The 12,705-nt window shown below is 34.4% G+C and overlaps 1 protein-coding gene across 1 annotated transcript; it reads left to right on the top strand.

Moving 5' to 3' along the window:
* The first annotated feature begins 2,623 nt into the window (after positions 1–2,623).
* LOC120073700 (uncharacterized mitochondrial protein AtMg00820-like) lies at positions 2,624–2,962 on the top strand. The gene has a single exon (XM_039026499.1). The coding sequence runs from the start codon at positions 2,624–2,626 to the stop codon at positions 2,960–2,962; it is 339 nt and encodes a 112-aa protein (XP_038882427.1).
* The last annotated feature ends 9,743 nt before the right edge of the window (positions 2,963–12,705 follow it).

Raw genomic sequence — 12,705 nt, 5'->3', positions numbered from 1 at the left:
ATGCGCCCACCATGTTGCGCTGACCAAGTTGTGGCGATTCTTCTCGGACGAATGTTTGCGAGCATGATTAACACAAAGCCTTGCGGTGAAGTTGTGCTCGACTGATGATTTCCTATGATCGCAATCTTGCATTGCGTTAACGCGTATTCTGAACAAAAATACAAAGATCAACTGTTCTAATGTGTTGAACGCATGCGATCGCAATATTATAGAATTTATGCTTAATGGACATAATTTAACATATTTCATCAACGCAATCCAACATTGTTTAAAAACTTAGCACTATGATAACGTGTATTTATGCCCATTATCAGACCTACATCCACTTTCCCAAGTGCCTCTTGGGACTTCGATTAAAAAAATCTTCTTTTGACTCTTTCCACACATGAGAGTCGAACAACTACCTTGCTCCTTTTACGGGTTCAAGAGCAAACCTAATCCTTTCCATGGGTAGGATCCAATTGTTACAATGTTTTGAAACTTTAAATCACACAATGAAACACTCTAAAAAGAGTGAGTATACAAGATTGAGCTCATACACTTTAATCCTCACAATATAGTATAAATTTCTCTAAAAAATAAGATGAAAAGAAAGAAATTGGAGGTTTGTAGAGAGAGTAACAGTGGTGGTTTTTTTTTTTTTTTTTTTTTTTTTTTTTTTTTTTTTTTTTGCTAATTTTGAGGATTGTAAATTATGAAAAGTTGAAAATAATTTTGGAGAAGATGAAGTATAAAAAGAGAGAGAAGTGGGGTAAAAAGAGGGTTTTAATTTAAGTCATTGGATTGTTCAAAAAGTTAAATTGAATGGTTGAGATTTAAACTCAAATAGTTGTTAGAAACAAAATATAATATGATAATATATATCTTTTAAAAACATTTCTTCTTAAAAGCCAACAAAAAACAAGAGCCCACCATTTGTTAAAAACTAGCCATTAGACACAAATATAAAATAATATTAAATTCATTTTTCCTTCTTTTATTTTTTTAATTTAACAAATCAATTTCTTTTGATTTCCTTTTCTTTCAATAAAAACTAAAATCCACCAATTGCAAATTTAAAGCCCCATATGTCACTCACCTTATAGTTCCAAGTGGCTTTCTTTAATTGGTTCAATTTGATGATTAATTTGCCACATCACCATCTCGAGTATGTTTTCGTTACACTACGTTTTGTTATATCTTCTTAATCCAAACTCTGATTTAGGTGATTCAAGATGCGTTAGAATCGTTGTTCCGAGCTCTATGCTATAGACTACTCAAAATAATAAAATTATTAATAAATAGAATTAGTTTGTTATCATTAAAACCTTAATTAATTAATTAATGGATTAAGGGCCAAAAAGCCAACATGTGAGCTTTACCAAAGACAAATATATTGTCAAAGACGATGTCAAAGCTCTCATTATGACATGTTTGCGTTCTTCTGATAATTGTTATCTATGGAGTTTTGATCATACTTCACAGGTTTGTTATCTCTCTAGACAAGATGAAGTGAGCCTATGGCATAAACATCTTGGGCATGTAAGCATGAAAACTATTCGGAAGGCTCTTGCAATCGATGCTATAACTGTCTTTCCCTCTTTATCACCCTCTCCTAGAATCATATGTAGATATTGTCTATATAGTAAACAAACTCATACTTCCAACAAGCAATCAGGCCACTCAAGCTCTTCTCATGTTCTGGAACCTCTTCATATGGATTAGATGAGACCCATGCAATCTGAGAGTTTGGGAGGCAAATGATATATTCTAGTTAATGTTGATGACTTCTTTGGATACACCTGGGTGCATTTCCTTCATGAAAAATTAGATACCTTTTATGTTTTTCGTGCTCTTTGTCAACTGCAACGTGAGAAAGATCTGAATGTTATACGTATTTGAAGTGATCATGGTAAGGAGTTTAAAAACTCTCAATTTACTGAGTTCTGTCCATCTATTGGAATTCACCATTCAGCTCTTATTACACCACAACAAAACGAGATTGTGGAAAGGAAAAACAAAGCTCTTTAGGAGATGGCTCGAGATGGCTCATGCGATGATACATGTAAAGCATCTACCGTTTCACTTCTGCACAGAAGCATTGAACATGACTTGTCATATACATAATAGAGTTGTCTTACGACCAAGAAATTCAAGAACTATTTATGAAATATGGAGAGGTGGAAAACCTAATGTGAAATACTTTCTTGTCTTTGGAAGTGTCTGTTACATTCTTGTTTATAGAGAGACTAGAAGAATATGGGATTCCAAGTCTGATGAAGGGATATTTTTTTAGATATTTCATAAATTTTCGAGCTTACTGTGTCTACAATAAAGAACTCATACTGTAATGGAGTCTATTAGCATTGTAATTAATGATGATGTTGCATCCCTCGGTTCTTCTTCTATTGAAGAAGAAGATCTCAATATCACTCCAGTTGTTAATACTACATCTCGTCTGACATGTTGTTTGACATGATTTCAGAAATTCCAGTGGAAATTACTCAAAATAGCTCAGAGCAGCAGAAGCTAGTAACAAACAACCTTCCAGTAGGTTTCATAAAAATCATCACCTAGTAACATTATTGGGGACCTTGATGAAGAAGTAACAACAAGAAGAAAGAATAAAATCAATTACCTTGACATGATCAACAATATTTTCTTCACTTCCACTATTGAACCAAAAAATGTTAAAGAAGCACTTGAAGATGAATGTTGGGTTAATGCCATGCACGAGGAGCTCGGGCAATTCGTGAGGAATGACGTATGGACTCTTGTCCCCAAGCCTGAATTTATGAATGTTATCGGCACAAAGTGGATTTTCGAAAACAAGACTGATGAGATTGGAAACGTGACCAGAAATCAAGCCAAATTAGTGGCTCAAGGATATACACAAGTTGAAGGCATAGATTTTGATGAAACCTTCGCTCTTTTTACAAGATTAGAAGCCATCAGACTCTTGCTCGAATTGCTTGTCTTTTGAAGTTTAAATTATATCAGATGGATGTGAAAAGTGTTGGAATATAGAAACATGCAGTGGAAGAAAACATGATCATTAAGCATTCTAATTCATTAATTTTGACATCAAAATAAACATGTTCACAGAGAATTAAGAGGGTTTCAACATATACCTTTGAAGAACCTCTTGAATCTTGATCTTTAGTTGCAACCTCCTTTTTCTTTGGTTGTGAACCACCACAAGGTCTTCCCTAATATTTTTTTGGAGCCTTAGATTGAGTTGTAGGACTCAAAACAAGTTTGAATTATGGAAAATGGAGAGGAGGTCACTGGTTTACCTTCTTCAACCTCCAGAATTTCTCAACAAATTTAGTCAATTGCATGCTCGATTTGCACTTGAAACTGATTTATTTATTGCATGACTTTCATGCAAAGAAGAACCATACATGAATTACACCTACTACTGAGAAATTTGCTGAGATTTAGAGAGTGGAAAGTGATTGAGCAACTTGGTTCGAAAGTGGAGAAATCCAACTTTTGGATTTTCCAATTTTTCCAATTTTCTTCTTTTCCTTTTTAATTTTGACGTTCAAAATTAAAATCTTTTCCAATTTTAATTCATTAATTAAAATTGATATTTTATTAATTTTACAAAAAAATTAATTCAATAATTAATTTTTCTAATAAAATAAGAATAAACAATTTAATTAATTCTAATTAATTTAATATCAAATATTAAATTAATTTATCACCATTCCATTAAATTAATATTTAAATCATATTTAAATATTAATCGATTTTCCTATTTCGTTTAATTCCCAAATTAAACGTGTAATTATATCACATATACTTACTAATTTCCTTAATTCTAATTTGAACATTTCAAATCAACTTATCACGCTACTCTAAGGTTGATCCGTTTGTGAGCTAGTAGAGGAACCTAGTGAACCTACAGATCATGGGCTCCAACGATCCGACATTAATTGGCTAAACTTTTTACATCGAATTAACCCTCATTCGTTTAACTACCAGGTCACTCCATTAAAGTACGTAGTTGCACTCCCCTCACTGTAGATATATTGTGTCCACATGATATAACCATGATTAGTAAGTTAACCCTTCACAGGTTGTTCGTAATAACGGCTGGTTCAAAAGGCTGTTTTACCCCCGAGATTCCCTCTTGTTCCTTAAGTTCCACTGATTCTCTAATGAATAATTGGTTTGTGATTCGATCATCAAACTGAGTCTCTCTCGGGCCAATGAGAGGGTGGGGTGCCTTATTTAAGACTTGGAGTTAGCAGTTAAGGGAACAACCTCTCTACTATCCTTGAAAGCAGGTAGGAGTGAATTCCATCCTGTATCCTATATCCCCAGCTATCTACCAGGTCTTACCCCTAAAATGGGAGGCTTATTGAGTCAGCGCTGTTGAGCCAACTCTCACCTATGCAAATCTAAGGATAATCTCGAATAAACAGGAGTTCATAGTTAGCCCAGGATTAAGGTCAAGTTACCTTGGTCATCGTTTTGAAATAGTCAGTCTTAAATAGTAAACAGTGTTATAAAGTAAGAGTGATTTATTTCTTGGTTCAATCTTGCGCAAACTCATTGCATAGGACACCCCCACTTCTCATGTCACTACATGTATGAATCCGAATCACTTCATCTGTAGCATTTTACAACTTCTTGTAACAACTACAAAGTGGGTCGCATCCGATAGTGTTACTAGAATAAGGCACCCAACCTTATTCATATACTATAGATCATTTAGACTATTTACTCGAACTTGATCCACTCATATATTTTCACATAAAGTTCAAGTACTATGTAATAGTCATCGATCTTTTAGTTTATTTGATTTATTTTTAAAACGAAATAAGCAATTCATATATTCAATAAAACTTTATTGAATCAAACTTCAATAACAACTTTATTGATTTACAAAATGAGTTTATTGTTTACAAACCACATGTTTTAGCACATAAAACCCAACACAAACAACTTTTGTTACAGTATCAGCTTTAATCAATAACACTTTATTGATATACACTTTGCTTTTAATGGAAATTAAATAATACATGGTGATCTTGAATACTTTTCTAGAAAAAAATTAGCATTTGTCAACACAAACACTTGATTTTCTTTTACATGAAAAGTATACTACATTTGAGTTGCCTACAAATAGGCATGCTATTTGAACAGTATTCCAATACTTAAGGTTTCGACACTAACAAATGTGCTAATCTATTCCAGATTTCTGAACTATGTAAACATCTTTTACATATCATAAACAACTTTTATGAGTTCTCCATATCTCATATAGAGTTTCAGAAACACCTTAAAATGGAATGACGTTCAAAATTATTAAGGCAACTAGATGTAGAGAGTTGTCACTAGATTTCATGTTCTATCAAAATAGTCCTGGAAGTCTTTGATTCTCTGTACTCTCTACTTTGATCTAACCGAAGTATTTTCAATTATTTTACCTAACAAGTTTTATGCACCTTGAACCTTTCAAGTGTTCTAAACTTATCTCTTAGGTAAACATAACTATTTGCCTTATTGATTTCTAACCATTTTAAATATCTAAATATTTGTAAATGGCCTTTAACTTGGTTGGTTTTAATAGAAGTTGCTTTACAAATATATCTTTTTCTAATGAACATTTCATTTATAACAAAAGATTTATAAAATATGTTTTATACAAAAGATGAAACAACTTTTATTACAATAACAAAACTAACAGGTTCATCTTCTATCAACAACTCTATCTCCCACTAGTCATTTTGAGAAATTCTCCCCTATTCACAACCTGGACTATTGTCTCTTTACAAGCAACCCTTAGGAACTAGTTCCTTGTTTTGCTTTCTCTGCACTTTTGTCTGCAAGGTACTGTGGGCAGTTTCTTTTCCAGTGCCCTTCTTCACTATAGTGGAATCACTTTCCTTTTTCTATAGTTTTTGTCTTGTCTTTGTGGCTAGTAGGTTTCTTTTTCCCTTTCCCCTTGTTTTTCTTCACCAGAATACTCTTATTCTTTGAAGAAGAAGCAATGTCAAATTTCTTAGAGGACAATCTTCCTTTTTCTGCAATAGTAACATTTACCTCTGATTCTAGTTCTTTAGCCCTAATCATGGACTGATAAGCATGTAGCTCATTGAGAAGTATAGTCAGGATATATTCTATTTTGTTTATCAATGCGTTCGTACAGAACTGCAAGAAACTCTTCGGAAGAGACTCAAGAATAAAGCCGACTTGGCTATTCTCATCCACAACAGCTCCATTTACCTCTACCATGTTGAAATGGACCATCATGTCCAAGACGTGTTCTCTAACAGAGGCCCCTTCTTTCATACGACAGTTGTAAACTTATTTGATAGGATCATGCCTCAGGGAGAAGTATGGTTGTCCAAACATCCCATGCAGAGATTCCATAATCTCTTTGGCAATACTCATGCTTTCATGTTTCTTAGCAAGACATCAGATATGCTGGCAAGAATATAGGCACAGGCTTTCTCGTTTTCCTTTGTCCATTTGTCATATGCATCCCGAGCAGTTCGGTTTGCATTTGAGTTAGGAACGAGAGGACACTCCTCTGTCAAAACGAACCTTAGATCATCTATCACTAGTATTGTATTCAAGTTTGATTTGTAAGTAGCATAATTATCCCCAGTTAATTTATCAGAAGCCAATAGTTGAACTAATGAACTCGTCATTTTGAAAATATAAACAAATTTCTTTATTAGTGAATTTCTTTTAAACCCAATTACATTTTAGAAAAGTAATAATGAACCCAAAATTTCATTATTTTTGCAATGATACTGTAGTGAGTTAGAATAAGTGCTATTGTGGGCAGTCAAATACTCCTTCACTAAAGCAAGACATTCTTGACTAAATACTATCTCTAGAATAACTCATTTTTCGATAGTCATTTACCTACCGTTTTTTGTCAGAACTTACTAACACTTTAGTAACTTCGAAAATGTAACCTTCCATTTTTAGACCTTAGAGATCGGACCCATTGATGCTACCAAATTTGAAAGTTAAAGTTGGAAAACGACCTAAGAAATCCTATCTGTTTCTGGAATTTGAGTTGTTCCAAATCCCATGTTACAACCCTATGAGAGAATAGTCATTGTTAAACGACTAGCAAGATCGACTTAAAGACGACAAACAAGTGCAACATAGGAATCTCAAGGTCCAAACCAACGAAAGAGATTGCAGGACACGTTCACACATATCCTTCACCCACTTACTATGAACTACATCCCCCATTCACCTTGATCTTGACCCATACAAACACTTTTCGAATTGAGGTCACTCCTAAGGTGACACGAAGTGTCATATGAATCTCACGGTGTGAACTTTCCAGGTACGTGAGAGTTGAAATCAATATATCGTATACTTGATTTTACATCAAACAACTTCCTTTCATTCACCTTGATATTGATTCACACAAACACTTTCTGAATAGAGGTCACTCCTAGGGTGACGCGAAGTGTCGCATGAACCTCAAGGTGTGAACCTCTTAGGACGTGAGAATGAAAATCAAAACATCACTTTTGATTTTACTGTAAACAACTTCCCCTATTCATCATGATCTCGATTCATGTAAACTCTTTCCGAAAGTAGGTCACTCCCAGGGTGACACGAAGCAAAATATGAATCTCGGTTGTGAACTCTTAGGGATGTGAGAGATAAAAATAACATATCACATATGTTATTAATCTCCACTGTAGCGTTATTAAATTCCCACTGAAGTGTTCTAATAACATATCATATATGCTATTAAACTCCCACTGAAGTGTCCTAATTTTTGGTTTGTATGTCCTAAAACTTGTAGTTTGTAAAGCTAAACATTTTCTATTATCAATAAAGATGTTATTCAACATTTCTTCAATAAAGTTATTATTGAGTCTATAAATTGCATTTGTAAAGTCTAAATCCAATAAACTAAGATCCATGGCTATTACATGAATACTTAAAATTTATGTAGAGACATAAAGATGGATCAAGTTCGAGTACATAACCAAAATGGTCTATAGTATAAGAATAGGGTTGGGGTGCCTTATTCTGGTAACACTATTATATGCGACCTACTCTATAGTTGTTACATGTTATTGTAAAGGTGCTACAAACAAAGTGATCCTAATTTGTTCATGTATTGACATGAGGAGTGAGGGCGTCCTATGCAATCAGTTTTCATAAGACCAGACCAAGAAATAAGTCACACTTACTTTATAAAATTGTTTACTGTTTAAGACTAACTGTTTCACTTAGATGACCTAGGTAACTCGATCTTAATCCTGAGCTAACTATGAACTCCTGTTTATTTGGGATTATCCTTAGATTTGCATAGGTGAGGGTTGGCTCAACAGTGTTGGCTTAATAAGCCTCCCATTTCAGGGGTAAGACTGGGTAGATAGTTGGGGACATAGGGTGCAAGATGGAATCTACACCTACCTGATTCAGGGATAGGAGAAAGGTTGTTCTCTTAAGTATTGAATCCAGGTCTTGAACAAGGGGCCTCACCCTCTCATTGGCCTGAGAGGGATCCAGTTTAGTGATTGGATCACAAACCAATTGTTCATTAGAGGATCAGTGGAACTTAAGAAGTAAGACGTAATATCGGAGGTAAAACAACATATTGATCCAACCGTTATTATGAACAACCTGTGAATGATCGACTTATGGTTAAATCATATGGACACAAATATATTTACATTGAGGAGAGTGCAACTATCAAGATATAGTGGTGTGACTTGATAGTTAACGAATACTGATTAATTTGGACTAAAGAGTTTTAGTCAATTAATCTTGAATCGTTGGAACTCATGATCTGTAGGTCCATAAGATCCTTTTATTAGCTTGTAAAACATGAAAACCTTGAATTAATAAATTGAGTGAATTTGAAGTGATATCAATTTGAACTGTTCAAATTGAATTTCAATTTGAAAATGTTCAAATTGAAATTAGATTGTGAATTTGAATAAGTTCAAATTCAAATTAGGGTTTGTACAATTATATTTGATATACTTAATTAAACGTTTAATTTGTTGACATTAACGAAATTGGAGAGTTTATTATATTTAAATATTGATTTAAATATTAAATTACATGAATAAGATTCATGTATTAAAACTAGGTGTGTGATTAATTTAATATTTGATATCAAATTATTTATTTAATTAAATATGTTTAGTTAATTAAAAATCAAATTAATTTCCATTTTAAATTCAATTTAAGAAATTGAATTTTTTAATTTAGATTTGATTAGCTGAGAATTAATTAAATCAAATTTTAATTAATTATAGAATTAATTAAAACAAATTGGAAATTTGGAAATTGGGGATTTAGTGGGGTTTTCCCACTTTTCTCAAGCATGAGGTGTTTCTCATGCATATTCACACAAATCCCACCATGAACAACTGTTGGCAAATGTTGTTGTTGGTGAGTGCCTGCATGATGAAGGTTAATAAAATACTAAAAATTGAAGAAGAAAGAATTTTTTTTTTTTAACTAGAAGAGTTCTTCTTGGAAAATAGTTTTTCAGAGTTCTTCTTCTCCCTCTCCAAAACCCATATTTCTTACTTCACAAATTCACTCAAGGCTGAGAATAGTAGAAAAGATCTCTTGGTAGTTCATTGTCGATCTGGAGCTGAATTAACGTGAAAAGCAGCTTGGATTTGGGAGAGTTCATCAAAGGTATGTTGAAAATGAAACCCACTTTATTTTTCTACAAAAGCATGCTTTAGAACTCAAATTAAATGTAATTAGAGTGCTTACTGATTCTGTTTACTTCCGTTACATGCTAGTATTGTTGGGGATGATGCCTTAAAGTCTCATATTCTGTAGTTTGTAAACAGTTTGTACGAACGCTTGTGATGTATATATATGATATTTACTTCACTCTTGACCTTGCACATTGGATGTTTTATTTGCTTTACCACAAACCAATAAACTAAAGTCCCTAGTTATCATTATATAACTTAAGCATGTATGTGGTGACATAAAAGTGGATCATGTCTTAAGAGATAACCAAAATGGTCTGTAGTATATGGATATAGGAGGAAAACCTTATCTTGGTAACGCTACGGATGCGGTCCGCTTTGTGGAATAATTACAAGTGTTGTGACTTGTGACATATGGTTTTATCCTGATCATTCGTGTGGGGACATGCGAGCGGGGGCATCCTATACAAAGGGTTTGTATAAGACCTGACCACGAAGTGTTAACATCTCGTTATATAACGTCGTTCATGACAAAGTCTTCCTTTCACTAGAATGACCATAGGTAACATGACCTCAATCCTAAGTGAGTTGGAAACTTCTGCCATTGAGGGCGGTCCTTTGATTTGTATGGGTGTGAAGGGCCAGGCCGCTAACTCAAACATACCACTTTGGGGATTCGTCTGATTTGGGAGCTAGGAACTCAGTTCCATAAGATTGAATTCACTCCTTCCCAGAAGCAGGGGTAAGTAGATAAATTGCTCCCTTAAGGGCTGATCCCGAGGCTTGAACGATGTGGCACCATACATCTTCTCATGGCTCGAGAGGTGTTCACACATAGTAGGACTATGTTGTATTATTCATTAGAGGGATCAGTAGTACTTAAGGAGTAAGATGTAACTACAGGGACAAAATGGTAAATTGGTCCAGCTGTATTTACGAGCATCTGTGAAGGGTTATCATACTGATGATTGGTTATATCCAATAGACACAAAAATATACCTGTGATAAGAAAAGTTCAACTGTCAGTTTTTAGTGGAATGCCTGGCAGTTAACGGATGGTAGATCTCATGGCTAAAGAGTTTAGTCAGCTATTCACATACCGTTGGAGCTTTGAGCCATAGGTCCATAAGGTCCCCTTGGTAGCTTGGATACAAGTTGAGAATAAGTTTTTGGGTTAGTTTGAAATGTTCAAATTGACAAAAGGGAGTTTGATTATATATGATATAATTGAACTGGTTAATTATATATGATATGATTGACTAAATGTAAGAGATACATTATTTTGGAGGAAATTGGATATAAATATTTTATATCAAGTGGAGAAGAAAACACTATGGTTGATATATGATATCAAACTATAGGTTATGAATATAATATGATTACATTTATTATTTATTAATTCGACAGTTATGGGATAATTGCCCTTGACAGTTATCAAGCATCTTGAGTATACGATAGTCGTGCCTTCTCCCACTTGCTTGATCGTTGTATACAATCTGTTTTCCTCCTCACCTCTACCAAATCCAACAGAGTTCACACTTTTGATTCTAGTGGTGTCATGTAACGACCCGACCCCTTAGGACCTAGGTAAGGCCGTTACTAAAATAAATGCATGCAAACAATTTAAAACGATGCTCAGTTATTGGAAATAAATGCTAATTAAAACAAGAGAGGTTTAAAAGACATTTATTAAATGTAATTGTTAAAAACAATAATAGGGTACCCATAAATCATAAAAGGTTAATAAGTGCATATGAAAAACCATTCTTGATAATAAGTTTCAAACATCAAAACTAAAAATTAAGGGAAACATGAAAAGAACTCTAAATCTCATGATGCGGAAGCATAAAAACTAGTCCCAGTGGCTCGATCACGAATTCCGTTGCGTCATCGCCGGTGCATCTCTACCCTTACCTGAAACATTAACATAAGAAAGAATGAGTATGAAATACTCAGTAAGTAACCCCACCACTGGGGGTCAGGCTAGGCATCTATGTCCTCTAGATACCCGCCTATGGCACATAAATACATGTAACATATAAGGGACTGAGTCCTATCCTATTGTAGTTAAGTATGCCCTTAAAACTGGTGAATCCTGAAAGAGACACAAAACTGGTGAATCCCGAAGGAAACACAAAACTAGTGAATCCCGAAGGAAACACAAAACTGGTAAATCCCGAAGGAAACACAACTGGTGAGCATCTAACTAATCAATGAGGATATTCACACAGCCCTAACGTGCTAAGATTCAACATTGTACGGTTCTAAAGCATACATAAAAATCCTTAATAACCATGGCTGCATCACATACCCATAATTCTTAACAACATATTATACATCATCCATGTATAACTTATATCATAAATCCGCAACATACAAGTATGCCTCAACGCCAGCAGATCAGACATCGACATATGAAAACACATACTATCACATACTAACGATCAAGCACTTAGGTGTGTATGTAAATAAATCAGAATTTGTGCCAGAACATACTTTGATTCAAGTCATACTATCAATCAATATGCTAACAGTTACCATAACCTACACTTATCATGCTTGCATACAATTAGAGCCTGGCCCGTAGGCAGTTCTAGTGATAAGATTACTTACCTTTACTCGCAAACTCCAGGAACTAGCAAGCTCAACCTCTTCCTTGTCCAACGAAACCGAAAGCCCGCAGGATCAAACTTAAAAACACCCAAAACAAAGACACCAGGACACCTCAAGATCCAAACCTAACACCCAACATCATGGAAAATTATTTTAGGCCGCAGTCCATGGTTCAATCAAACTTAAATCGAGAAATTCATAAACATACAACATGCTTAACAACCCAGATAAGTTTAGAGCCTTACTCTTCACCAAGATTCATCGACTACCCCTTTACTCGGCTGGACGACAACTTCAGCAACCTAAAAATTTTGCCCTACATCCAAAACATGACGTGAACCAACAATTTAAGGCCAAACTCTAGTGACTACTCAAAATCCTCAAGGAATCCAATCAAAGCAATTTACACTTACCCTTAATCCAAGATTTC

This window comes from Benincasa hispida, chromosome 3 (assembly GCF_009727055.1).
Source record: "Benincasa hispida cultivar B227 chromosome 3, ASM972705v1, whole genome shotgun sequence".
NCBI classification, from domain to species: domain Eukaryota; kingdom Viridiplantae; phylum Streptophyta; class Magnoliopsida; order Cucurbitales; family Cucurbitaceae; genus Benincasa; species Benincasa hispida.
The sequence above is the reverse complement of the archived record's forward strand: the minus strand, read 5'-3'. Positions and strand labels throughout refer to the sequence as shown.